The 27,866-nt window shown below is 39.2% G+C and overlaps 1 protein-coding gene across 1 annotated transcript in view; it reads right to left on the bottom strand.

Annotated features, from left to right (window-relative positions):
• Positions 1-27,408, bottom strand: part of CLNK (cytokine dependent hematopoietic cell linker) — a 35,847-nt gene extending 8,439 nt beyond the window's left edge. The window contains exons 1-13 of the mRNA XM_075709686.1: positions 27,347-27,408; positions 26,288-26,337; positions 22,449-22,486; positions 19,852-20,014; positions 16,867-16,946; positions 16,519-16,564; positions 13,660-13,688; positions 13,368-13,387; positions 11,793-11,903; positions 8,683-8,710; positions 4,411-4,429; positions 3,165-3,240; positions 1,962-2,002 (exon numbers count right to left, since the gene is read on the bottom strand). Of these exons, the coding sequence (XP_075565801.1) occupies positions 1,962-2,002; positions 3,165-3,240; positions 4,411-4,429; positions 8,683-8,710; positions 11,793-11,903; positions 13,368-13,387; positions 13,660-13,688; positions 16,519-16,564; positions 16,867-16,946; positions 19,852-20,014; positions 22,449-22,486; positions 26,288-26,312 (676 nt within the window). The 5' untranslated portion in view covers positions 26,313-26,337; positions 27,347-27,408. The remainder of the gene's footprint in view (positions 1-1,961; positions 2,003-3,164; positions 3,241-4,410; positions 4,430-8,682; positions 8,711-11,792; positions 11,904-13,367; positions 13,388-13,659; positions 13,689-16,518; positions 16,565-16,866; positions 16,947-19,851; positions 20,015-22,448; positions 22,487-26,287; positions 26,338-27,346) is intronic.
• Positions 27,409-27,866: the final 458 nt, after the last annotated feature.

Genomic DNA, 27,866 nt, shown 5'->3' with positions numbered 1-27,866 from the left:
TTAAAAAGCACCGGTCCCAGTACGGACTCCTGAGGGACCCCACTTGTCACTGGTCTCCATGTGGACATCAAGCCATTGACCACGACCCTCTGGATGTGAATCCAGAGGGATGTATAGATACACCTCTTTATCAATTAATCTGTTTATGAAATGCAAATATATCAGAGAGTTTTCTTTATAGCATCTTTTATCTTTGGTATGCATTTCTGCAAAAAGAAATCATATTTACACAACAGATGATGTGTTTTCTTTTGCTTACTGTCCTGATTTCAGCTGGGATAGAGTCAATTTTCTTCCTAGTAGCAGGCACAGTGCTGTGTTTTGGATTTAGTAGGAGAAGAATGTTGATAACATGCTGATGTTTTTAGTTGTTGCTAAGTACTGCTCATGCTAGTCAAGGACTTTTCAGCTTCCCATGCTCTGCCAGGTGCACAAGAAACTGGGAGGGGGCACAGCCAGAATAGTTGATCCAAACTGACCAAAGGGCTATTCCATACCATATGATGTCATGCTCAGTATATAAACTGAGGGGGTTGGCCGAGGGGCAGCGATCGCTGCTTGGGAACTGTCTGGGTATCGGTCGGCGGGTGGTGAGCAATTGCATTGTGCGTCACTGGCTTTGTATATTATTATTACTAGTATTAATTATTTTCCCTTCTTTTCTGTCCTATTAAACTGTCTTTATCTCAACCCATGAATTTTAAACTTTTTTTTTTTTTCAGATTCTCTCCCCCATCCCACTGAGGAGGGGGAGAGTGAGCGAACAGCTGTGTGGTGTTTAGCTGCCTGCTGGGTTAAACCACAACACACAATTCCTTTCATGAAGTTTGGCTAATAAAGGCATTTTGCTTTTCAGAAGTCTGTAAGTAGATGCTAGGGTGTTTTTCTGCCTCTTTTGGGTTTATGGAAGTACTTTTTAAAGCAGGTGTAACTGTATTGAAAGGTAGGGATGAGCCACATAGAATTTTTGGGTTAAACACTAACGAGGCCATATTTTTCTAAAAGAAATTAGGTGGAGGGGTTGGTAGACAACAGATACAATGTGATATAACAACACAAAGCTAACACAACTTTTGATAGTGTTTGTAGAAGTATCATCTTCAGGATTAGGGAGACAGTGTGCATATGAAACAAGTGATACTGCTCCTGCATGTTGCATTCAGTTCTGGGAATCTTAAAGAAATCCAGGAAAAACAAGCAGAGGGACATTGCCACAGTTGCTGGGCAAGCTATACCACAGGCCGTTTCTTGGCAGGGCACCCCACCAATTTTAATGTTGGCTTCCAGCACATTCCCTTAGGTAAAACCGCACAGTCCAGGGGATGTGTGTCCAGGGATTTCCAACCATAATAATTTGATGGAACTGCCTGATGATGGCACCTGCAAGTCCTTCCCTCTAGGAATCTGGGATAAATCTAAAGCAATTTCTTCAAAGATTAGTGTATTTCTTCACACAAAGTCATTAAACCCATAGTAGCTGCTCTATAATGTCTTGAACATCTGTAGCTTCCATTTAGCCCAGCTGATTGCATCGCTGCCTGGCAAAGCAGAGACTGCTGTGCTCACAGCATGCTCTTTCTCCTTGGGTGTCTCTTTGTATGCCCAATTTGTCTTCTCTTCCTCTCCCCATTGTCCTTCAGTAGCTCATGCAAATCCCCCTCCTTTTCTGGGTGTGGGGGTCTGCAATGGTTTAACACTTGCATTCTAGGCTGGGCATTTTTTAGCTTGAACCAGGCATGCAGTATAGCCAAGCAAGTAACTCTCTGCTTGTTTCTTCACTGCTATTGACTGTGCTATTGTTTTAACTTGTTTTCTGCTTGCTTTCTTTATCAATCCCTTTGCACTAACTCCATGCATTGAAAATCCCCAGTGCAGACATACCCATGTAGAAACACAAATCTGTTTCTTATTCTTATTTATCCCCGCCTGGTTTAGTTTTCAAAGCAATCTCTGATTCTTACCTGAGCTGCAAATGCTTTTAGAGCTCTGCGTACACTGAAAGCTAGGAGAAAGCAATGAATGAAAGTAACATCAGAAAAATATTTCTGTTAGTGGGATGTGTTTAAGTAAGAGTCAAATTAGAGAGCAATGCATAGCTGTGCTTCCCCAGAATACCCCTTCTTCCCTCTGCAGATTGTAGTTTTGGTCCTTCCTGGGTTTCAGGTGGTAATTTTGTATTTAGCATCTTTTGACAGATTTCTCTCTCATTAATTTCACCAGCCACTTTTTGAAGTTATATAAATTTTTACTCTCCACAAGAGACTTTGACAAGAGTTTCACATTTTAACTGCATGTGTAGCAAAGCACAATTTGCTTTTGTTTGTTTTGAGCCTGTTCCCTGCTAATTTCACCTGATGTTCCCAGTGCTTCTGTAGGGAGACCCAGGGAGCAGTTGTTCCCTGTCCTTTCTGATTTTCTAGACCGCTGCTGAGTACCCAGCTGGTATTTTGTTGTGCTATTAATTAGAAGGTTACACTGGGAAGAGCACCGACCAAATAACTTCAAGTAATAGAGCCACTGGTACCACACAAGAAGAAACAAAAATACTAGGGCTCACAAATACTGTCACGTTTACTCCAGACAATAATTTTATCTTGGAGAAATGCCATCATCGTAAACAAGGCTGTGAAATCATTCATATACTTCCTATACTTCATCCTACACTTTTGGTTTTTGTTGAGTACTTTAGGAGGATACAGATTTTAAAACACATTTAGAAAAGAAAGATTTGTGTAGGTTAGAAAAGAAAAATAGGAGCAGCTGTGGCAGATTTCAATGGAAGAATAATTGGCCTTTGGAAGGCCAAGTATGTATTCTTTGTATATAAAAATAGAAAATAAGGGGGAGAGGAAATGCTGAGACTGGAGATGGCAGAGCTTCTTTATACAGTATGTTTAACATGCTATCACAGAAGGCGAGGCAAAAATATAATACAGCAGGATGCTATTGAAGATAAAATTGAATGTGCAATTAGAATAGCTTGAAAGCAATTCCCAAAGATGGTTGTTGTCATGCATCAGGGCAAAACATAATATATCGCTACATGGCATCAGAAAGTGATATCACCTTGCTTTTATTGCATAGTGAAGTATAATTTTCTAGGGCAGAATGTGTTTAGTCCTTGAAGCATCCAGTACAAACTCATGAAATTCTTATATTCCTACCTGGCTTCAGGATGATGCTTTGGTTTATACTGTTGTGCTTGAAAAGATATTTCGGGTTTCTTCCCCAAATCTGTAGCTATTAATAAAAAGAATAAGAACTTATTATTTCCTTTTTTGTGTAACTTTGACAGTATCTAGCAACTATTGTGAAATAAATTAACTTAATTAAATTCATATATGAGGGGAGACAGTTCAATAGAAAAAGCTAATAGGCTACAATCAGTCCAGCTTAAATGAGTCGGCTAAAGATTTCAGTGGGAAACATTTACACTAGTACTGAATGTTACATGGTGAATGTTACAGGTTTTGGTGATGCCAAATATGGCTTAACTTAATGGTAAATATTGCAGAATGCTGTACTGGAAGTATACAGAGTGTTCATAAATCCTTTTTATAGGACAGGATAGATAAGCATTGAAGGTATTAATGCAGTCAATACTATTTCTAGCTGAAAATCATGAAACTGTGCCTTAATCTTCAAAAGGAGCTGCCAGAGGAAATTATGAACTCATTAACACAGAGGTGTAAACAGCATAAAAATCATGTAGCCTGTATCGATCTTCAGAATAACATTTTTTTTCATGGACCTTCATGCACATGTACATAGTGAGTGGCTTAAGCTGTTTTTTCCAAGCTGTGTGTACATCTAAAGAACTGACACGTTTTAAAAACATGCTGTTTGTTTGTTTGTTTAAAAAAAATGTTTTTTGTAGCTTTAAAAACCTAAAACTTTTCAAAATCTTTCTTTCAGAATTCTCACCCTCAAATTAGGGGAGAGGAGCAAGATGGAGAGAAGGGAGATATTCTCTGTGCAGATCCAGTCTTTTCTTTTCAGGATATCCTTCCCTCAGTGTTTTAGGTTCCAACACTCTTATTTTCCCCAGGTCTTAAGACTTTGATTTGCTTAGAACGAATGTGATACCCTGGTTCCCCAAATAGCTGTAGTTAATGCCAAGTTAGATTCCTTTTTTCCGCTACATCTTCCACAACTGTTGAGATCACTCTAAATCTCTCTGTTCTCAGTAGATGTATACCTGGGGGTGTCTCTTACTTATTTAAATATAGAGCCAGACGGCCTGATGCTACATAGCAGAATAGATGTCAGGTTCCTATACTGATTACTTCAGATAGAGTAATATCTTCATATTAAGTAAAGATATCAAGTAAAGATACTTCAGGTAGAATATTTTGTTCTTAGAATATGAAGGAAACACAACAAATTATTATCATATTATTAAGTACTAACCTTGTTCTCTTCCAGGTGCCTATATAAAATGATAACATAGACAGTAAATACTTTTCTTTTGATTACCAACTTGAACTTACCCCAACAGACCCAACTATTTTCTAATTTTAAAACAACTTATAGACATTCAGTCATTAATACCTGATCACTTTGTCAAAAACTCAGGCTGAATGTTGATCTCAGTCCGCTGACAGCAATGAGAACTGAATTTTTAGGGGTATAAGTGAACATACGGTTATCACAATGGTCACCATTTCGTAATTACTATTGTGCATCTGTTTAACTTACAATATGGTTTTCTATCATTGATCTTGTATTAAATCAAGAGATTGATTTTGATTGACTGGAGATACACTATCCAAAGATTAAAATCAATCATTTCTTTTCAGGCTCCTCAACTGACAGTACAATTATTTTTACTGTCATGGCAGATACTTCATTCAAAATCACTGTGTGGAGAGTCTTAATCCAGTATATTATATTACAAAGAAATGAATGATAGACAGGTGTCTAGAGACCAGATTTTGACTTAAACTTTCACTGTATTTCCATATTATTTGATTCACACAGGAATAGTAATTATTTTGATTAATTTGATACACACGAGACTATAATACATAAATATTAAAGATAAGAATTTTTTACTCTTTTTAGATGTTGCACCTTGAGTCTTCCTTAAAAGTTACTTCCCCAGTAATGTCTCCCCATTACTTAGAAATTCATAGTCTCATTCAGGTTGGAAGGGACCTCGGCAGGTCTCTACTCTAAGCTCCTGCTTAAAGCATGCTCAACTGCAAGATGAGACTTGGGCTCAGAGCTTTGTCCAGCTGGGTCTTGCAAACCTTCAGAACCTAGATTTCACAGCTTCTCTGGGCAACATGTTCCAATACCCTCATAATTATCCTCATAATTATTTTTTCTTCCTTATTTCTGGTTGAAAACTCCCTCATTTCAAGATCATTGCATCTTGTACTTCCACTGTGCACTCTGTAAAATGCTATGCTCTGCCTTCTTGATAATCATCTCTTAGGCACTGGCAGGCTGCTATTAGGTTCCCTCAGAGCTCCCCCTTTCCAGGCCGAGGGAGCCCAGCCCCATCAGCCTCATTTCACAGGGCAGGTGCTGCACACCCTGACTGCACTGGTGACCCTCTGCTGACGCACTCCTCTGTCAACAGCAGCCTTGTGCGGTACTCCAGGTGTTGTCTAATGAGTGATAAGTAAAAGGAAATAGTCCCTTCCCTTGATCTCTTGGCTATGCTTCTCTTGATACAGCTTGATACGCTGTTAGCCTTTACGGCTACCAAGGGCACACCAGTGACTCGTGTTCAGGCTATGGTCCCCACGTCATTTGAGCAGAGCTGCTGCCAAGGGGGTTAGTCCATCCTGGGGCAGGATTTTGCATTTGTCCTTTCCAATTTCAGGAGGCTCCTCTTGACCCTTTCCTACAGCCTGGCTGGGTCCTGGTGAAAGGCAGTCTTGCTCTCAAACCTATTGACCCGCTGTTTGGTGTCTGAAACCCTTACAAGGGCACACTGTCTTCTCCTCCAGGTCACACTGAAACTATTTATGTCTTCAGAGTTCTGTGAATGGGGAGTGATCCAAATTAAATTTTGTCTTTTCCATGTGATGAGATATACAATATTTCTCCTTAAGATGTAGCCAAACTAAGAGCCTGTTAGGAGCTGCAGTATTTGTGCAGCTGTACAGTGCCCAGCCAGAAATATTAATTACAGATGTAAGATATTTATTGTTCTTGGGGGTGTTTTCATATTTGGTTTGTAATGAGTCAGTATCTAGCATAAGACAAATCTTTTTGTGTTAAAATATTATCTTTCTTGCCAATGTCTCATTTTTTAGCATTAAATGTTAATTACAATATTGCAATCAAACCATGTCTTGTAATGATCTTTCAAACTAAAAGAGTTTCTAACCATGGGAGGACTGAGGTTCTGGGACAGCCTTCCGGTCAGAACTGTGGAGAAGAAAAACTCAAAGGATTTGAAAGTTAGAGCTAGACCAGTCTGTCGATTTGTGCTACAGCCCACTGTGATAGGAAATGGCTGGATTTAACTAGTATAGAGATGCCTTTCTTCCTTCTGTTTCCTTACAATGAATTAAAACCAATACAATAGAAACATATTTGTGCAGTGAATAGAACAAGCAGTGAGAAATACAAAATGCCATCAATTATAGCCTGTCTCTGAATTTCACAAACATTCCTTAACACTCTGTGTTATTGTAGGGACTGTATCTCTTAATAGATCTTATAGGAAACCACTTGTCATAACTAAACCCCTTTATTGCTAAACCCATTTCCTCTGCTTTACTTCATTGGCCCAAGTAGAAAGTGAAGGAACTTGTTAAAAACCTTTTACAGAAATTGGGATCCGAAAAAAAAAAACCAAAAACCCAACCACTTTCCTTTACCAGTCTCTGTAAAAGTTACTGCTTTCTGCTTTATATATGCCTACAGGTGAATTCACAGCATTGCCTTTCAGCTTCTGCTCTCTGGCCACGGCCAGCTGGTGAAGGGGTTGTTGGTGGCAGGGCTGCAGGCGTCCATGTTGGGAAGAGAAGTGGTCAGCTTGGAGGTGCGAGGAGGGAGGGAAGAGCCCTTTTAGCCTCTGTCAGACAGGGGAACTCAGAGCCACTGCTTCAGCTTTGCTGGCGTTGAGAGCACACATGTCTCAGCAGTGCTGGAGCCTAGAGCTGCTCTTGGTGGAGCTTTGCAGACCGGCTGTGAGGAAGGTGGGTTGTGAGCTGGAGGATGGGGCCAGTGGGAGAAGAACTGGGGGATGTACTGAGGTTTACTGGGCTGCCCATGGCTCAGGAGGTTTGAGGACATAGTGGAGTGTAAGCTTTGGCAGGTGGGCTGCGCTGTATGGGGCTGTGCTGGGCTCAGAGGGTGTCAAGGACCATGCATCGCTGTGGCTGTGGTCCCCACCTTCCTGGGGGTGTGTCCTGGTTTCGGCTGGGATAGAGTTAATTTTCTTCCTAGCAGCAGGCACAGTGCTGTGTTTTGGATTTAGTAGGAGAAGAATGTTGATAACACACTGATGTTTTAGTTGTTGCTGAGTACTGCTCATGCTAGTCAAGGACTTTTCAGCTTCCCATGCTCTGCCAGGTACACAAGAAACTGGGAGGGGGCACAGCCAGAATAGTTGATCCAAACTGACCAAAGGGCTGTTCCATACCATATGGAGTCATGCTCAGTATAGAAACTGGGGGGGGGGTTGGCTGGGGAGGAGCGATCGCTGCTCGGGAACTGTCTGGGTATCGGTCGGCGGGTGGTGAGCAGTTGCATTGTGCATCACTTGCTTTGTATATTATTATTACTATTATTATATTATTATTATTACTATTATTATTATATTGTTATTATTATTATTTTACTTTATTTTATTTCAATTATTAAACTGTTCTTATCTCAACCCAGGAGTGTTTCTCACTCTTACTCCTCCGATTCTCTCCCCCATCCCATCGGGGTAGGGGGAGTGAGCAAGCGGCTGCGTGGTGCTTAGTTGCTGGCTGGGGCTAAACCACGACAGGGTGGTGGTGAGGGGTTCTGCTGGCGGAAGCCGTAGGACAATGCAGGTGCTTGAGCAGCAGTGTGGTGGCCCCCTTGGTTGCTGCTAGAGCTATTTTGCAGGTAAAGCTGCCATTTGTCTGAGGTGATGGATCTTGCAGGACTTGTGAGAGGCCCTAGGGAAGGAGGGGGTAGGGAGGAGAGGGAGAAGGAAGCTGGGGGATAATAGGCGAGATTCATTCTGGTTATAAAATTTGTCAGGTTTTTATTTCTCTTCTTGAAAAGTGTCGTGTTATTTTTGAGGTAGCCTCGTATTTACATCAGAGTAATAGTATTACACTTCTCTATTAACCTTATAATTTCATTTTTCTGCTTTTAAAAATCTACATGGAATCTCTGTTTCTCTGACAGAGTGTCTCTCCTGCTGCTTACCGTTCATAGGCATCTACAGCATCTGGCAGTTATGAGATAAGCTTTTATGTGGATACTTGCGAAGGTAGCCTTTACACTGTATGTATGTTTTTATTTCTGCAAGCAACTTCAGGAGCTTACCTTACCATTGACAGAGTAGCGGTATTGAAAATGCTACATACATCAAAGATAGATAAATTTATGACCCAAAGCTAATATGATTCTTATACTATTTTTACCTAACAGGCTAAAATACTGTTACAAGAGAGGCTGTGCAGCCATGCAATGTGTATGCTTTTTATGGTCGTAATATATACAAAGGTGATTACTTACTTCATTTAGTTCCTGAACAGATAGATGTCTGGAAAAGAAAGAATTGTATGCAAAACATTTCATTATCATAAAATAAAAATCACTTTGGGTACTTAAATACTTTGATTACATCATCACTGAAAATTAACAGCCCTTGGCAAGGGAAGGATATTATTACCGATATAGAAATTCAGAGGTTGGTTATTTTTTTACATAAATTATTTGCAGGAAAAGGTTATGGACTTCCATAAAAAAGAATAGCATCCGCTGAATTCATAACAGTAAATGAGAAAAGTCTTTGTTAAAGATTTATTCTGGGAGGAGGGGAGAAAAGAAATGAATGATTATCAGCTTTCTTCACTACTTTTCATGTCATGCCAAAATGTCTTATTATGAACTTTCAAGTCAGCTATAAATGGGGGTAAACTCCTTGAAGAGCTTCAAAAATGAAACATTCACAGAGGCAGAATGGAAAGTGTAGAGGAAAGGAGGTGCAAACCAGGAAAAGAGAAATGGAGAATGCTCCTCATGGTCCTGATTCAAGTAGGTGTTTAAGTATTTTTCTGCCTTCTCCTGATATACCTGTTCAACAGGAATATCTTCCTTTCCTGAAAAGGATTGTTAGAAAATATTCTCCCCTAAAAGGGACAATGTATGATCTGACATCTTTTGTTAGATGTCCTGGGTTTGATGAACACTCATGCTTTTTAGCAGCTTGTATCTCATAATAGAAGACCTGATTTTAGAAGTTATTCAGAAACATAAGGTGTGGATAGGCATCCAATAGTTTTTGAGGGCTCCAGGATTTAGTCCCTGCTTAGCTTACCTCCTGGACTGTGAAAATACAGCAGTGAGTTATTTTGCAAAATCAGTCAGAGAGAATGTAAAAGGAAGACATGGTATAGAAAATCCTGGGAGCTACTTTTCAACACTTGTTCAGCGAGACTTGTTCCTGGCGCCTGTGCTGAAAACATCAGCATGGAGGGTTGAAGAGTCAAGAAATTTGGTAATGATCTGTTAGGGGAAAGTTTCAGGAAGGCTAAGAGAAAGGAGAGGAACTGTTTTGGGTTTGGAGAGTTGCTTTTGTGTTAGCTTCTGCAATTTGTTAGCTTGGACTTCAGGATAATTATTTGACGTGTGAAAGCCTATATTCAAGACATTGGGTGCATGGTAAAGTTAAGCAATAATCAAAGTGTGCTTGCAGGGCTGGCCTCCACCATGATGGGCCATGCCACTCATATGGCCTGCTTACCACAGGCATGTAAATGCTTAAATCTCACCAAAGCTTCTAAGATACATTCCAGGATCCTGCACATGCCTATATTTTTTATGAGACTATTTATAGAGTGTATAAATAATGATGTGTTTAATTTTATAAGTCTTCCAAATCTTGTTGGAAAACAGGACTTGCACTGCTAAATCACATCTGCGGTTTGACAGCTTTGCTTACAGTCTAGCAGATAACGGCTGTAGCGCTGTACTCCTCCACACTGCAGCTCATACATATGTTTTCTCCTTACAAAGCTGTGACTGGACTGAAGATGAGTGAAAAATATTTTGAGTGAAGTGTTTATGTGGGAAATTTGTGAAGTGCCTTCCCCAGATCATGTGTGGTCTTGGTCTCTTACGTGATTAGAAAAAACTAGTACAATTTAAAAAAACTCAAACCTATTAGAAATATTTTGGTATCTATAACTACAGTGTGGAGTTTGGCGGTTATGATTTTTGCTACTGCCTTTTAATTCTAGTACAAGACAAGACATGTATTTATATTACAGATTTTGGCTTTATAATAGGACCTTTCAAATCCAAGTGCTTTTCATACTGATGTCTGCTGGCAAACACAGCTTATAACAGTTCTCACAGAGCTTTCAATGTATGTGCTGCCCTACCGAGGGAGGGGATCAGTCACGGGATCTGGAACTTTGCAGCTATGGGTCAGGTCATGAATCTGAGTATGAAGCTACTTCGTATTAATAAAATGCCTTGCAACAACCAACAGCTTTTGGAACCTAGTCCATGAAGGAATTTAAGCACCACTCAGGAAAAAAAACCTCAAACCATACTTAGAACTCGGTCCATAAGTATATACCAAACTTGAAGCAGAAGATTACTTCATTGATTTTTTTTTTTAGCTTTTTTTTTTTTTTCCCCATAGGATTTGTAGTGACCTTTGTAAAATGAAGCAGAATTCCATCCTGATGAACTGAAATTGAAACCGTTTATGGAAGGATGGGCAGGATTGACACAGCTCAGTTGTGCCTAAACTTCTGGCTGCAGTAGTTTTTTGTTGAGGGATGTTTGAGCTTTATACCCTGTGGCCCCTGGGTGTGCGTCATTCCTGTTCCCAGCATGTGGCCACCACCATCCCCATTTATGAATGTGCATTTTGGTCACACAGCAAGAGCACATACACATATGGTTACATGGCAGTAAGCAGCATACATACATGCTCATCTGACTAGATACATGTGTTATGTGAAAAAAGCAACCAGACTCATAACCTGACATATGCATATGCTTGGTCATACAGCGGGGTGCAAGCGGTTTGTGCCTCAGGACTCAGTGCTCATCCTCACTGCCATGTCAGGATGCTGAATGAACATGGGGGTTATATGATGGAGGAGTGCAAGATGGAAAGGGCAAGAAGTGACTTGTAGTCTGGATTCATTGGTCTCATGGGCTGGAGCAAGACTTCTGGCTACAGATTAGTAATTTCCTTGCTGAATGTAAGGTCCTTGGGATGTGGAGTGTATTTCTGAATCTCTGGTGTGGTCAGTGTATTTCCCCATTACTTGGTTCACCAACTGTGCTAAGCAAGTGCAATTGTTTCTATGTAGAAGTGGTTGCAAAACCTCTAAATGTTAGTAAGAAAAAATAGGACAAACCTTAAACAAAGTGTTCATGAGAGTTCCACCTGCTTTTCCACTCCTTTACCATTATTTTGGAAGTTTTTTCTTTAAAAAATTCTAGTGTCACATTACGCTAAATACTTCTCAATTATTCACAGCTGTCTAAAGAATAACTTTTTTTTCTTAAGTAAAAGCAGAGGTGTGATAGAGGTAAAGTCTCATTTGACCGCGGAGAGTGTTTTGATTCTCAGGGAATGAGGATGAGGAATGCACTTATACCTTGTGACTTTTGCTGATGTTGGAAAGGTTTTCCTCGTGTGAAAGAACTGGCTGCTTATCTCTGGCTCTGGAGGAAGTGGCTGATACTGCTTTGGCAGTGTCTTCAGAGGCCTAGGGAAGTCAAAGGAGAGTTTGAATAACTATTAGGGAATAAAGGAGGTGGAGGGGCTCTGTTGTAAGTGCAAGCTCAAGAAGTAAAACACTAAAATTTTCCAAGAGCATTTCAATGTATTTGTGCTGAGCTTAGCTTAGGTCCAGGAGCTTCTTGGGGCCCTTCAATAGCAATAGTAATTTTGAATAATATTCTACATTTGCAAGACATTACTGTACTGTGTTACGTGCCACTTAACACTGCCTTTGTGTGCTTCACCAGTATGCACCAAGTACAGCTCTCCAGTGTTGCTTTTTCTGGGTGGATATGGCTGTGTATAAGGCCCAGCCAGGGAACACGCTGCAGTTCAGACACATGGGAAAAAATGCTCTTCACCCCAGAAAACTCACAGCTAACACATGCCCAGTGTATTTGTGGGCACACTCTGCCTGTGTTCTGAGACCAGCCAGTCACAGCCCAGCTCCAGCTGGGAGCTGTAGCACGGAGAGCTTGGGTGAGTAAAAGCGGAGGTGCATCCGTCCTGTACTGCAGACTTGCCCTTCAGCAGCGGGCTCCTGGGGAGGGAGCCTTGTGCGTTTGCATGGTACAGACCAAAATTAAGTCAGGTGAGAGAATTAAGAACCATTCTGGTCACCATATTGCAAATAGAAACACATAGTGAAATAGTGTGGAATAATAAAATGAGAATGTTCTTATTTCTGTGCTTTTACAGTTTTGAATTTGTGAAGCTACACTGTCCTTTTATTTCACATTTTAATTTAAAGAATAATCTGAATATGTCTGTAAAGTGAATCATATTTTAAACTTGTTTACAGCTTTTATGGCAGTCAGTGCAGGCACTGAAGAATAAGCTTGTCAGTCCTGGATGACCTTTTGGAAGGATGTCTTAATTGTAGCTGTTATTATTGTTTGGGGCTGAAAAGATCAAGAAACAATTAATTATTTGTTTGTGGGCATATAATAGAAAAATATGTTTGTGGAATAGAGATTGGTCCATCTTCTGTGGGAATAAGTGGCAATATTCCAGTTGATTTCTATGGACATGATTTAGACTTGTAGCAAAAAATTGGCAGAAAGATTTAAGAGGCAATGAAGTCAATATTATCATGGTTAACACAGCCTGAAGCACCAATACAAACGGATGGAAGATTTTTTTCCCAACAATTTATATCTGGGTTGAACCAGATTCAAGATTTCTAAGCTTTTGACTTGGTTGTAGGCTCAGCCAAGTTGATTTTAAAGATGCAGGCCTGAGCTCCAGCTATCAACATTTACAGCTCATGTTTTGTTCTCTCTAATTTCATTTCAGAACCTAAAAAAGTCCGAACAGAGCCAGGTAGTAAAAGGATGCCGGCTCACTTCTAGTTGTCTTGTTACTCTGAGTGGTACAGAACTATGTGAGCATTCACTAGCACTGTGTTCCCTGAGGAACTGCAGGTATGCAATCTCTTAAGTGATCTTACCGTGGGGGAGGCACAGGGTTCTGGAAAAGAGAGGGAACAGAAAAATCTGTGTAAGCTTTTTCCTGTTTTACTAAGAAAATGTAAACAGTTTAGATATCCCATTTTAAAATCACTGAGGGGTAAAAGACATCTACGTAAACCATGAATGCAAATAAGTGAGATAATGTAGGACTGCAGATGCGAGTTCTCTTATCCTTTAGTTAGTGCTAGCAAAATTGCAACCTGCTTTTAAAAACATATTCAATGGCAAAACGACCTGTAAAAATGTTAATTGATGAAAGATTCTGCTTACCTGGGGCCCATGTATTTTCACTCTTTCTCCTAAAGATAATTATTAACAATTGTTAATAGAGTGCTGTGCATATAATTCACAAATAAAGTTATAGCTTTATGGTGGTATTGTTGTTGTTATTATTGGCAGTCCAGCCCCATCCTTCCGCCTCCCTGGCTCTACCTCCAGAACCCAGCTCCAAGGTCATGTTGCTGTCCCCACAGCATTCATCCTACCTATTCTATCTGTATCTCCATAACTTTTCCTGCTATCGAATGGGAAGCATTAATTTCTGTGAAGCTAGGGCTGGAAGCTTCAGAGGCTCAGTAGGAGGTTACGTGTGGGAATGAAGGCAAGTCACAGCCTAGACCTGAGGTGGAGGTCACTGAAGTGACTGAGTGCCTGTTTTCCCCGTTAGCTGTTCTGCACATGAAGCCAGTGGGCTCTGAATGAGGCATATTGCATGTGGCATGGATTTTGTTTGATGTGTACTTTATTTAGCCTTCTTTAAGGATGGATTCATGGATGGAATCAGATTAAATTTGTAAGTCATTCTCAACCGTTTGTGCTTCTCTCCATATAAAACACAAGACTGATTGTACCTAGATAATTATGATAATCATAGAAGGGTTGAGAGTCTTGCGCTGCAGCCAAATAAATCTTTTTAATATCACTCACAAACACTCATTTCATAAGAGACATAACTAGTAATTAGTTAAATAAGCAGGAAAAAACAAGTATCTTTAGTTTTTTATCTTAAAATATAAAATAAAGGAAATTTAAAAATCGTCATGATACTTGATAAAACAGAGTGAACTTTGGGTTTACCTCTGGCTTTCAGAATGAAACATCTGAGGGTGATATTTATTCAAGTATTGTAAATTTAAATATTGTTCAGAGACTTTATACATATGCTTATCAAGTTGTTTGGGATTTTTTTTTTCCATTTTGATTTTTGTATAGAAATTTATAAAAATCTTGAAAAGCAACGAAAGTAAATCTATTTTTTTGTTTTCAAATTTACCAATTTGAATATGACTGATTATTTAAATGAACATAGGACATCTTACTAATAAAAACCCCTCTTACTCTATTTGCATTAGATTTTGATTTTGAAAATATTTTTGTAAGTTCTACATACTGAAATCCTAACTAATGCAAAAAGACATGCAATATAAAGTTTTCCTTCAAGTAAACAACAACAAATTGCTCTGAATAAAATAATGATACCTGAAATGTTTAACAATTCAAGAAAATAATTGTTGATTCTTCTGTGCTGTTCATGCCATCTTGTGGCAAAGCCACTTAATAGCACTGGCCATGAGAATAAATGTTAAAATACATTTAATAACAGTGTAGTTATTACCTAAAAATAATAGAGTCCTCCATAAGCGCTATTAGCTCAGGATGTACTAAAAAGATGTATAAGTTTCATTCTAAAACTGCAGAGTTTACCTGCCTGCACTGTCTTTGGTTCATCTTTCTTAATGTCAGCAGACATCTCATGGAAGCAACAAACCTGGAAATCCAACCTACTAAATCCTGGTGGAATGTGAAGCTTTATCTAAACTGGCAAACTGTCAGTGGGACCTTTCCTACCAATTTCTGCAGATTTTGAAGCTCTGAATTCAGCTTTTTTATAAGTTACATCAGGATTTGCTCACAAGAGTCAGTCTAACCAAACTTTATAGTGCTTAGTTTCCCATAATTTGTAGGAATTATTTGGCTCTATGTTTTGTATTATAGTATCAACTAAAAGGGAAAAAACAAACAAATTCTGTTTTGCATTGAATTCTTTGCGTTATTTTTCTGGTTGATCAAATATAATACTCTCTGAAAATCAGCTGTTACAGCAAACATAGAAAGAATCCTATTTTCCTGGCTTGGCAATTGCATTCTTTTTGACCATATTTAGCATATAGTTCAAAGAGTTGAAAATGATAAGAGAAAAAATACCATTCCCTTTCAAGGTTAATCAGATATTTAATCCTTCAGTAGTTGTCTTCATGAGATATTGCTACATATAATGTATATCAGATATAAAAAAAGTATATAGAAACCTACTTTTTAAATAATCTTATGATTGAGTAAAACCATAAATTAAAGGATTTAATAGTCGGACACCTCATTAGGTTCTTGAAGAATAAGATAGCAGCCTGTCTCTGATTTCACCACAAGAAACAAAACAGAACAAACAAAAATTAAAGGTACATTGGTGACTCAAAATTATAGGATTTTGAAGCAAATTTACAGTTAATGGTAAAGCAGTGGAGAAAAAATATATTCCAGGTGATATACCATATAATTAGCGTATTCTTAGTAGGAGAACATTGTCAGATAGCTTTTGTAAATAGTTACCCTAGGATGTAAATCCTTAGTAGGAATTGCTAGAGTTCATATTACTATTTAAAAATAGTTATTAGATTATGCATTACAATATATTCATACAAAATGCCTGAGAAGGATAGGGAGCCAAAAAACAAGAGAGCATGAGAAGAAGTAGTAAAGCATAGCAGGGATCTTGCAGCCTTTTGGTGGAACAGTTCAGGAGACACAGGCTTCCCCCCTGCCCTTATGCCCTTATAATTGTAGGGAAAAGGAAAACCTGATTTTTAAATTGAATTGCTCTTCCCCCCCTCCCTTGAGGAACAGAGAACTCATGAGATAAAATACATCTCCTTTTGCAAAATAATTACTTTTATGTTGGATAGTTGAAACAGTATTGCAAATTTTGTAGTATGATTATTTTGGAAAGTGGCTGCTGTACTGAAAACCATGTCTTTTCTATTATCAGCAGTCTCTACTTATGTACAAAAGCTAAATATAGAAGCAATAATTTCTATTTTTGATTGCAGAAGTGGATAGATTTTTTTATTATACCTCTAACACTTGGCACGCTCCTCCCCTCTGCAACAGGTGTGTGTTTCTGTTAAAACAAAATAAAGATGTGATGTTAGTCATCATCCTTGAAGCTATGGCTAGTAGAAACAGTGCTGCTCCTGACGGGGATGCCTCTAATGCTTGGTAGATTGCTGGCAGTCAACAAGTGAAAGCAAGTGGCAAGGACATTGATGCAAAGTGAAACAGGAACAGCTCACAGGAACTCGTGTGACCTTGTACAATCGAATGTTATGTGGCTAAGACTTTAAATAGACTGAACGTAACTTTAAATGATATTACCGAAAAGGGGAAATCTGTTTGTGAATAGGTTGTAAGATCTTTACTTACAGCTGAGTATTGAGGGGGCTGAGATGCGTGCTGGCTGTTCATTGGGGAACTGGTACCTGAAAGCCTTAAACAACATTTATCTGTAAAAGAGGAAGAAAAAGCAAGCCTGAGTAATTCAATAATATTGTGTTGTAAGAAGAAGAGGTTTTAATGTTCAAAATATGTTTTCAGGTCAGATCTTGACATTTTTATAACATTTTAATTTTTTCCCTTTTCAGAACTTAACTGTTACTTTAGTAGCTGTATTGAGGACATAAGCATGACCCCGGTAATAGCTTTATGGTTAACCTCTTCACTGTGGTTAAAAAAAAAAAAGCTTTCATAAGCTGGTACACAGTTAAGGCAGACATTTGACCTAAACTGTGAATAGATTAGTCAATTTGTTTTTCATTTGAACCTTTGTTCTTGACAATGCTGTTGTACTGTTCTGCTTTTGTGAGGAGAGTTTGGGGGGTTACTCTCTAGAGAGCTTTTTAATTTCTACTTTAGCTTTTAATAAATATTGTACCCATGGCCTTCTAAAAGAAATGCACAGGTTGTACAATAGCATGTGTTTTAGAGTAATTAATTTTATATCTTGAGGGCATTGTTATTTGCCTGGGAAAGGTGGCAAAATGGGATGTTAGCATTGACTTTTGCCTTCCTGAAATACTTTTTTAGACATTTCCTCAGTCTTGTATCCTGCTATGTTATAGTTACTGGGTGTAACACGCTGTGGTGGGTTGACTCTAGTTGGATGCCAGGTGCCCACCAAAGCTGCTCTATCACTCCCCTCCTCAGCTGGACTGGGGAGAGAAAATATAACGAAAGGCTCATGGGTCAAGATAAGGAGAGGGAGAGATCATTCACCAATTACTGTCATAGGCAACACAGACTTGACTTGGGGAAATTAGCTTAATTTATTACCAATCAAATCAGAGTAGGGTAATGAGAAATAAAACTAAATCATAAAAACACCTCCTCCCCACCGCTCCCTTCTTCCCAGGCTCAGCTTCATTCTGGATTTCCCTACCTCCTCCCCGCCAGCAGCGGCAGGGGGACAGGGACTGGGGGTTGCGGTCAGTTCACCACACGTCTCTGCCGCTCCTTCCTCCTCAAGGGAGGACTCCTCACACTCTTCCCCTGCTCCAGCGTGGGGTCCCTGCCATGGGAGACAGTCCTCCACAAACTTCTCCAATGTGAGTCCTTTCCACAGGCTGCAGTTCTTCACAAACTGCTCCAGTGTGTGTCCCTTCCATGGGATGCAGCCCTTCAGGAGCAGACTGCTCCAGCATGGGTCCCCCACGGAGTCACAAGTCCTACTGGCAAACCTGCTCCAGTGTGGGCTCCTCTCTCTCCAATGGTCCACAGATCCTACCAGGAGCCTGCTCTGGCATGGGCTTCCCACGGGGTCACAGCCTCCTTCGGGCATCCACCTGCTCTGGCGTGGGGTCCTCCCTGGGATGGAGGTGGATATCTGCTCCACCATGGACCTCCATGGGCTGCAGGGGCACAGCTGCCTCACCATGGCCTTCACCATTGGCTGCAAGGGAATCTCCGCTCCAGTGCCTGGAGCACCTCCTCCCCCTCCTTCTTCACCGACCTTGCTGTCTGCAGAGTTGTTCCTCTCACATATTCTCACTCCTCTCTCCAGCTACAATTGCACAGGGGTTCCCCCCCGCCCCCCCCTTCTTAGATATGTTATCCCAGAGGTGCTACTACTGTTGCTGATAGCCTTGGCCTTGGCCAGTGGTGGGTCCATCTTGGAGCCAGCTGGCATTGGCTCTATCGGACATGGTGGGAAGCTTCTAGCAGCTTCTCACAGAAGCCACCCCTGTAGCCCACCCCCGCTACCAAAACCTTGTCACACAAACTGACTACACACACAGGCAAAAAGCAGCTTTTTGTTTAATGTGTTTTCTCTGAAATCACAAAACAAAAATGCCGTCTTTTTAGTATTTCAGGACAGTCTTACATAAACAACAAAAGATGCTGACTGCTGACTGAAAGTCTTTACTGCTAACCAAGATAAAAACAGTGTTTGGAATTTACTTCAGATTTACAAATAAAATGCGCAAATGAGTCTTTGGAACATAATGTAGGCTATCTGGATGTTCAGACTGATTGTGATCTGCTGATAAATTTACCCACATTGAAAGCCATCTGTTTAGACATCAAACTAATCCCACAAAAATCAGTAGAAATGTCTTTGCTGACTTTGTTGTGAACTGGAGGAAGTTTTCATACATATATTGATCCTGTATTTTCAGATATTTTTGGTTTCTGGTTTCCATTCTTTGTCGTCTAGGATTTCCCCCTGTTTTTTAATGATTTAAAACCTCCACAGAGTGTTTATAATGGCTTCGAACAATGGATAGCTAGGATGATATTTCACTTCTGTAAATGGGTTATTAATTGGCTATGTATGTTTGGGCATTAAATGTGGCTTAGAATGGCTTTAGTAAACCAAAACTTGATTACTGCAGCTATCTTTCAAGGTTAAGAGTGCCTGAGAAATGCTCTTAAAGTTATTGCTTATTACTGCTATTGAAAGTGGCAGAGAATGCCTTTAAAAAGAATACTACATTTCTTCATTTGCAAATTATCATCTGGAGGAAAGTTTCATGTGCTCTTTAATATGTTTTCCATCTTAAAGGTTTCTAGGCTTAAATAGCAGCAGGCTTTTCTGAAACAGTTGTGGGTTTGACCAGTCAGTTTTTTGCACATTCCAGTTGGAATGGGATCATAGAATTTCTTCCATGAAGGTAATATTAAAATTACAAAAGGAGTATGTAATTATTAATTTAACATAATCTAATGTAAATAAGGGTAACTATTGAATATGAAGATGCAGACAAAGCTCTTCTCTTGTTCTTGCCCACCAGTGTTTTATTTTTCAGTTGAACCATTTCATTTTAAAAAAATATCCAGACTGAAAACCCCAAGTCTGTACTGTTTCTATTTGCCTCTAGGTTTGGCTCACTTTCCGCAGACAGCAAAAGTTACCTGCATATTCAGATTCTTGTAGAGGTTTGGCAGGAAGGATTCTCAAAGCATGGATGGCCTCCAGAGTGGAAGAACTTACAGTCTCATAATCACTTTCTTCCTCCTCAGATAACTCGGATGAAGGTTGTAAGTCACTTGTGCCCTTCATTGTCAAATCTTTGTTCTGGATAGAAGAAGAGATACACAGATAATACAAATAAATTTAAGGTCAAGATTAATTTCAGATTTGGAAATACTTGATTACCAGAACCAGACATTTTGGTGCACAGGAAATTTTCTGATGGAAATTGAAGGGTTGGAAAGTAGCTGAGCAAGGGTTTTGAGGATCTAAATTTTTTATTTAGATTCATAAAATAGCCATTTGGGAGACAGTTTGTCTCTCTCTGAACTTGGCTTGTCACCACTCTTGAAAATATAATGAGAGTGTTTAATTTTATGATCATTGCAGACATTTGAAACTGTGCCTTTCATTATCCATGTGGTATTTGCATTGTACTGACTGTTTACATATGTTACTTGCAAGAATATATTAACTATTAATAAATTAATAAAATATATTAACTATTCAATATCACACTTTAAAACAAAAACATGCACCGTTTTAAAGAATTTGTGCTAGCAAATGTGCAGTCCAAGTGACCGCGATAGCAAGTATGTATTGAACAGTGGAGTCCACAGACGTGGTGCTGAGAGTGACTCAGGATGTCTCTGGATGTATCTATACGCTTGTACTAGGTTTGTTCAAGATTATTTTCTGGAGTCCTGCTCCACCCTTCATTCTCACTGTTTACATGCTGGAACATAACCGCTGGCTTCCTTCAGGAGGAGACATGCAAAAACAGTGCAGAGCCAAGATTACTGCTGAGTGAACTGAACTGAGGGAAGCCAGTGTCTTTGTAAGTCATGTTTTGCTACCAGAGACAGTATAGGTGCATCTATGCACTTGGATCTTCCCTGATGTTTGTTTTAATCTCTTCTTGAACTCACAAGTAATTGGGAATCAATAGGTTCCTGAGGTCTCTTCCACTAGTTAACTGTCCTTTCAGTTCATGCTTTTTCTCGAGTGCTACAAATTAAACCAATTTGTTTTACCTTCCAGGGACACTAAAAAAATTGATTACTATCCACTTTATTTCAACATTTATTATACTTAATGCCTATAATTATATTTCTTTTTAGTCTTCTCACTAAGCAAGTACAATTCTTTAAAGCTTCCCCAAGTTGTCAACCAACTTAAAAGATTTGGAACCTCGTATCCCCAGTGTTACTTTCCTGTGAACTCTCTCCAGGTTGTGCACATCTTTATTACAACATCAAGCAGACCTCCAAGAAGTGTTCTTGACAGTACATTTCAGGGTAAGGTTTGCCTTTTTATAACAGTACATAAAAAAAATACCACCACATCCTAGACAGACACCTGCAGGATACCTGGGTTTGCAGGCTCTTCTGCTGTGTAACTCTTTCCAGTTCAGTAGCAGACTACTGTCAACTAGGCTGAGGGTGGATATTTTTTAATCAATTGTGCAAACACTTCACACATTTTCATCTAGACCAGGCTTCCAGGTTTTTACTTGTGAGACTGTCTTCTGAGAAATGTCAAAGACCTAACAAAAATCAAGATATATCACATCTGTTTTCTTTCTCCCCATTATGGTTGTATTTCTGCTGAGAAGGAAATTACTTTGGTTTGAGGAGTTAATGTGATGTTCTTCATGTTTATATAAGCAATTTTTTACATCATCAGACTTATTATTTCCAAAAGATGCTTTCAGGCTGATTATGTTTAATAGTCTCTCCAGGTATCCAATGAAACCTCAGGATTTACTTTCTTGTAAGAAATTGAGGGTACCACTGTTCTTTTCCATTGTTTTAGGAACTCAGGACTCCTTGGAGAGTTCCCAAAGAACTTAATGTCTCAGAAATTGCTTCAGATACTTCCTTAACTGCTTTAGCATAAGTAAATATTCTTCTGGTTGTTCTTTCCCTGTTCTGCTCTGCGCTATTACTGCCTTCTAGTTGATATTAATCCCATATAGCATCTGATTGTAATCCTGAAAGCAAACCTGAAGCAGCCAAAGTATTGATTGCATCAACCTTCTTTAGTCATCCTGTACTGGTTCAATTTGCTTATTAAGCAATAGACCTGTGCTTTCTTTTAATTTTTCCTCTGACTTGTAAGGTATTTGCAGTCTTTTCTTATACACCTGAACTGAAACTCAAAACCAGCTTTCAGATATAAATGAGAAGACACTGACATGTGTACTGTTAGCTTTTCAGTTTTCATTTGCATTGGTTACATATTAAACCATGAGGTTTATGACTTACATACTTGTTCAGCTTGACTCCTGTTATTTTCACATGATCTTATGAAAAAGGTTTATTTTAGATTCAGACCATAAATGGAGAATTGACTAGTGAGTGACTCACTTCTCTAATCTAGCTCCCACTAAAACAAAGTAAAAGTTCTCATATATACTTCAAAATTTTGCATTAACAAACAGTGAGGATTACATTTGCTGTTATAGCCAAGATGATATTAACACACATCAGGAAGTGAAAGAAAAGTAAAATTTTAGGAAGAACAGTGTGATACTTACAAAATGATAAGTATTAGCAGGAATAGTTCTTCTGTTTTCTGTATGAAATGGAGAAAAAATGTCAGCAGGTATCATTCTGTAGAAAATAATACAATAACTAATAACTTTATATAAAGGAATAAAAATCTTCCAACTGCACAGTATTTTACAGATGCTAAAACAAAAGAGATGAAGCAAATCCACCCATAAGTCTGTTGACCTATGCAATGCATAAGGAAGTAGCTGTGTGGAAATGGGATTTACAACCACTAGTATGTCTAAGCCCGCCCACAGAAAATGCCCGGAGAAGGGTGTGCTTGAACTCCTCTCTCTCTCTTCTGAGTTTTGCTGCTTGGTGCAGAACTGTGAGGGCTCACCCCAGCGAGCTTGGGGATTCTAGTCTGGAAATCCCTCTTCCGAATAGAAACATATCTTGTTCCTTTAGTGGCAGAAGCAAATCTGAGCCTGCTTTCAAGACTGAACTGGAAAATGAGTTGTGCTGATGTCTTTTCTCCAGTAGCGCAGCACTTGCCCAGGAAACTGGAGTCCTGGTTTCAGCTTGAGAAGCTCCAAATTCACATTTTCCAAAACTGAGAACACTCCAGCTACCAGGCTATAAACTGTTCTAGGTAGTGGCTGTCTGCCCATGGAAGTTATCTTATGGTATAGCCAGGAGAGCATGAGTTACAGGGCCAAACAGCTGGTGGTGAACAGGAGAGTGAGTTCACCTGAGAAGAGACTCCCAAGTTCTGCCCTTAACCTGATTTATTCATTTGATCCATTGATTGTTTAATGCAAAACAGCCATGGTATGTCCTTGCCCAGTATGTGCTCTTGTTCTGGACCGTTGAAGCAATCCTTGCTTAGGCTGCCTGTAGCCTCACAAATCTTGCATCTGTGGCTACATAATAGCCTGATTTCAAAAGCAGAGCATGAAGGTCCTTCTATTAAGCCTAACCTATAACATATAATTACAAGATGCTCTGATGCTTAGGAGGAAGGGAGAATTGTGGACTGAAACCCTTTTATGCCAAGGAGAGAGTTAAAACCAGACCCACTTCTTGCACAGGTGTTGTACCCTGTGCAACTATGTGTAAGGATGGGCAGCACCCTACAACCCTCCCTTCCAGATGTGTTTTGAAAGAGACCAGCCGTTACCTAAACAGTGTCTTTACATTTGTAACTATTGTTCTTTTAAGGTCTGAATACTGCATGAGTCTGGTATTGCACAGTTTTGTATACCCCAGCAGATGGCATTGAATGTTCATTTATTCAATATATGTAGTACTTTTATCTCTGCTTAGAGGGTCATTCATGGTGGGGAGGAAGAGTTATTCATGCAAACTAGTTGTCTGATTTTCTGTTTAGTTATGCTGGTGCAAATCAGAAGTAAGCCCAGTTAAATCAGTAACATTGCTGAGGAAAACTGATGCAGATGAAGATAATTAGGTGGTACCAATATAATAATGAAAAAAAGGCAGTTAGTGTCTTAAATTGTAGCCTTTTTACTTCTAGTAATAAAAAATGGTTATTCTATCCTCAACAATAAGAAATGAATAACAGTGGTAAACATCAAAGCTATTAGCCATGCATTTCATGGCTTGATGCTAAAAGGGGACTGTTTGACACAAACCTTTGGGGTGATTTATTGCTATCCAACATCAGTTTACAATTTGATGTCCAGGGTAGTTTATAATCTATTCTGTTATGCAGGGATCACCAGAGTTTGGAGGAACTCCAGCCCTCCCTCCTTTTCTTCTAACCCCTCCTTTGCACAGCATGAGTGAAGGGAGGGGCAGCGTTGCTGCTCTCCTGTGGGCATTCCCTTTACATAAGGTGAATGCCCAAATATTTGCTCTGTGCTAGCTGAGGAGTGCAAACCAGCGAGAAACCGCTCATCCTGTTACTTAAGGATGACATTTTGGTACAGAAGATGAAAATTTCATTCTGTCAGCTATGCTGAACATATTGGGCCTTCAGAATAAGAAGTGCTGCGCTCCATCTGGGTGGTGGAAGACTGTCAAAGGGGCTTACTGCTTGGGGGGGAGACTATTCCTGCTATTTGCTGTATATATATATATATCACCCTGGAACATCCAATTTCCTGCCTTCTGGTGCACTGGCTGTTGTACAGGGATAAAAGAGAACAGCATCTTTGTGCCAGGTAGTTGCAAACAGCTGGACCTTCTGACATCAATATTTTTGCACTGCAAGCTAAAGACCTAAAGCTGGTGGCAGTCAGAATCTTCTCAAGCTATAGGGACTGATCATATTTTATTCAGTCTGAAAAATTATTGTTGCTACATCCTCTGTGAAATCAATAAATGGTATATATCAGTTATAACAATAGTAAGGTGTTGTATTTCTATGCCAATTGTTTGTGTTTCTGCCAGTTGACAGAGAAAGCTTGATGTCAAAGGACAAAAGGGAAGAAGTTAATTTCTCTTTAATTTGCAAGAGAATAAAGTTGTGTGGATTTTGTGTCAACCTTGCCTGTTTTTCATAGCGACCTAAAAAAAGTCTGTTCAAAAGGGTGACAGTTTAGCAATTTGTACATGAAAACCCAAGGTCAGAAACATAGCCCTTCTTTAAATGAGAAAGCAGAAGGTAAATTTGTTCCCACTGACTTCTGTGAGTCCATGAACACACAGTAGTTTTTCAGTCACTATTTGTGGTGTTTCAGTGAGTGACAGAAAGCGATAAAGTATTGTGGGTTATATTTTAATAAACCTCGTGATCCTGACAGGGTATCTCCTAACCACTTCAGCAGAAAAAAATGAGGCTGGAACTGCTGCAAGGAAGAATCTGCATAGGATTTTTCGGAGTAATTTTTTTTCTGTCTGGTCCAAAAGTATGGTGTAAAAACTTGTCCTGTTAAGTACATTGGCATCTTCCGGTGGCCTATAGAGGGGTTAGGCAAAACAAATAGAAGCTTCCTGAATTTAATAGGTTTAATTCCAAGACCAAGCAAAAGACTAGGCAGGCTTCACTTCAGAGACTAAAAAAGGCCTGTGAATAAATGCCAGTTATGGTGAGCTTTTGTGATATGGCCAGTTATCCATAGAGAATAAAAGACTTGCAATAAGATGATAGACTGCTGCTTTTTATTTTTCCAGAACTGCTTTTTCCAGCCCTAAATCTAAATCTTCTGTATTGTACTGATATTGACTGCATTTAAGCAAACTTCTCATAACACAATAAACATATGGTATACCAAATAAATTTATCTGGCTAGGTGTGCCCCTGTTTAGTTAGATAATTTTATATGCCTTACATTAAATCTCTCTTAGCTCAGCTACAGTTATGAAATATGGTATCATTTTCCATGGACTTAAGTAGGAGCTGTGTTTTACTTATTCAATCGGTGTGATTTAAACACATGCTTACTAGTGACCATAATCTGTCATGGAATTGGATTTAGAGATCCTGTATCATTGTCCCATTGTTCTGGAACAGCAAACAGCAAAAAGAGGGGAGTACTTCACAAGTGACGGCAGATGAAAAAGGAAAGTTCCCTTAATTGCTTTCTAGAAGTCATCAGCCAATGTAATGTTTTCAGTCTCTAACAAGAGGATGATTTATTGATGGCTTTTTGCAGTGTATAACATCACGAAGCCAACATTTTTTGGGGCAGTCTGGAAGTAAACACCTTTTTGCTTTCTTCAGTAGTGGGTATCCAATTTCCAATTACTGGATATCCATTTCTTTTCCTTTTTTCTTACAATTAATTTTAATGTTTATGATCTTACAATGTTCTGACCCTTCACACCTTGCATGTTACAAACTATCACTGACTGAATAATAAGTATTATAAAAAGACATGCTATAGTACTTCCTTTTTCAGTACTGAAAGAATTTTACCTTTTGGATGTATATCCAGATTCATTGCTGCACATATGTTTGGGCAAGATCTAAAGACACAGAAAAAGAAAAAATCAATCCACTTTAATATTAGAATTTGCCATTGTTCTATGAAACTTCTCAAAGAGTCTAGCTTAACAGAATGAGTGAAAGCTGCAAGGATAATAATTAAATTTGAAAAATGATTTGGCAGATTTGGAAATTCAACAATCTTGGGTCAAACCTTACATTTTTGTTCACTTACAGTTCCATTTGGTACAGTTACAGAGAGCTCTACTCATTTTGTAAACATTCATTTTAGACATAAATATTATAACAGCCTTATTGATGCTTTAGCATATTCAGTATATTGTTCACAGGATGAATTTGCCTAGGGAGATAGGAACTAAACCTCTCTTAGCATGCAGCTGTGGCACTGCGCATGGCTCCCTTCCCATTCTGCCAGCCAGCAGAATAGGTGTAACAATTTCCCCTGATCCTGATGTGGTATTCTTCCATCCTGCTATTACTCTGCCATGGGGAATATATGAGATATATTGAGTGTGGAAGAAACACATAAATGGATCTTGACCTTACTCTGGTGTCCTGGGTGATGGTTCTCTCACCATCACCCGCTTCACCTACTGGACCTTAGCTCTGTATCAGCCTGTCCAGCAACATTTATGGATCATTGCAGTAGTAGTACTTAGTATTCTGACACAAGAAGAAATATTTGCAATGAAGATGTGGCCAGGAATCACATTAGGACTACATTAATGCATGCTTATTTTATCTAGTATCTAAGCATTCACCCTTGGAATTGTCCAAAGTTTGTGAAATACCAACACAAATCTTTGAGTTTCAACTGCCGCACTCTTAGAATTAAAAGATAATTTAGGTTAGCAGCAGCTTTTGAACAAAGAGTCAAGCTGAGTGGTTTCCTGTTCAGTGAGCAGGGTGTAAACCACACTGAAGTCATCTGGTGTTTCACTGTCTGCTGCTTAGAGCATGGACACATCACTAATAAAACTTTTATTGATTTTACTTATCAGTGCTTTAAAAAGTAATTTATTTACTTACTTATTTTTTGGCAAAGTTGTATTCCTGCTGTTTGAATCTGCTGGGCAATGTACTATTGTTTTCCTGTTAGCTCTGACAGAATTGAACAAAGTTTACTGTTAGCAAGCAGCAGTAAGTGGGGAAGAAATGTGAGTGCAAGCAGAGTTGAAAAACAAATTTCAAATCTGGGAAATGCATATATTTAAATGATACCCTTTTTCTCTACCTCAAACATTTCCATTCTCCGAATATTTTGCTGATTTTCTTGTTGTTTTCAACTATTTGGAAAAAAGAACAGTGGTTTCCTGCTGAGAGAATGAAAAGCTGGAAACTGGATTCCTGCATCCAGTCTTTTGGTTTCTTTAGAGTAGGGTACTTGTACAACTGAATAAGAATTAAAACCCAGGGGCACCTATCCAAGATCTCTCTTGCTAGGAAAATACTTGCTAAACACCAGCGATGTAGCTATCAAAGCAAGAGATCAGTTCCCTTGGCCTCTCTACTTCTGGTTGCTCTTGAGCCCCACTTAGAAACAGAGCTC

The sequence above is a fragment of the Pelecanus crispus genome, chromosome 4, assembly GCF_030463565.1.
Source record: "Pelecanus crispus isolate bPelCri1 chromosome 4, bPelCri1.pri, whole genome shotgun sequence".
Taxonomy (NCBI): domain Eukaryota; kingdom Metazoa; phylum Chordata; class Aves; order Pelecaniformes; family Pelecanidae; genus Pelecanus; species Pelecanus crispus.
The sequence above is the reverse complement of the archived record's forward strand: the minus strand, read 5'-3'. Positions and strand labels throughout refer to the sequence as shown.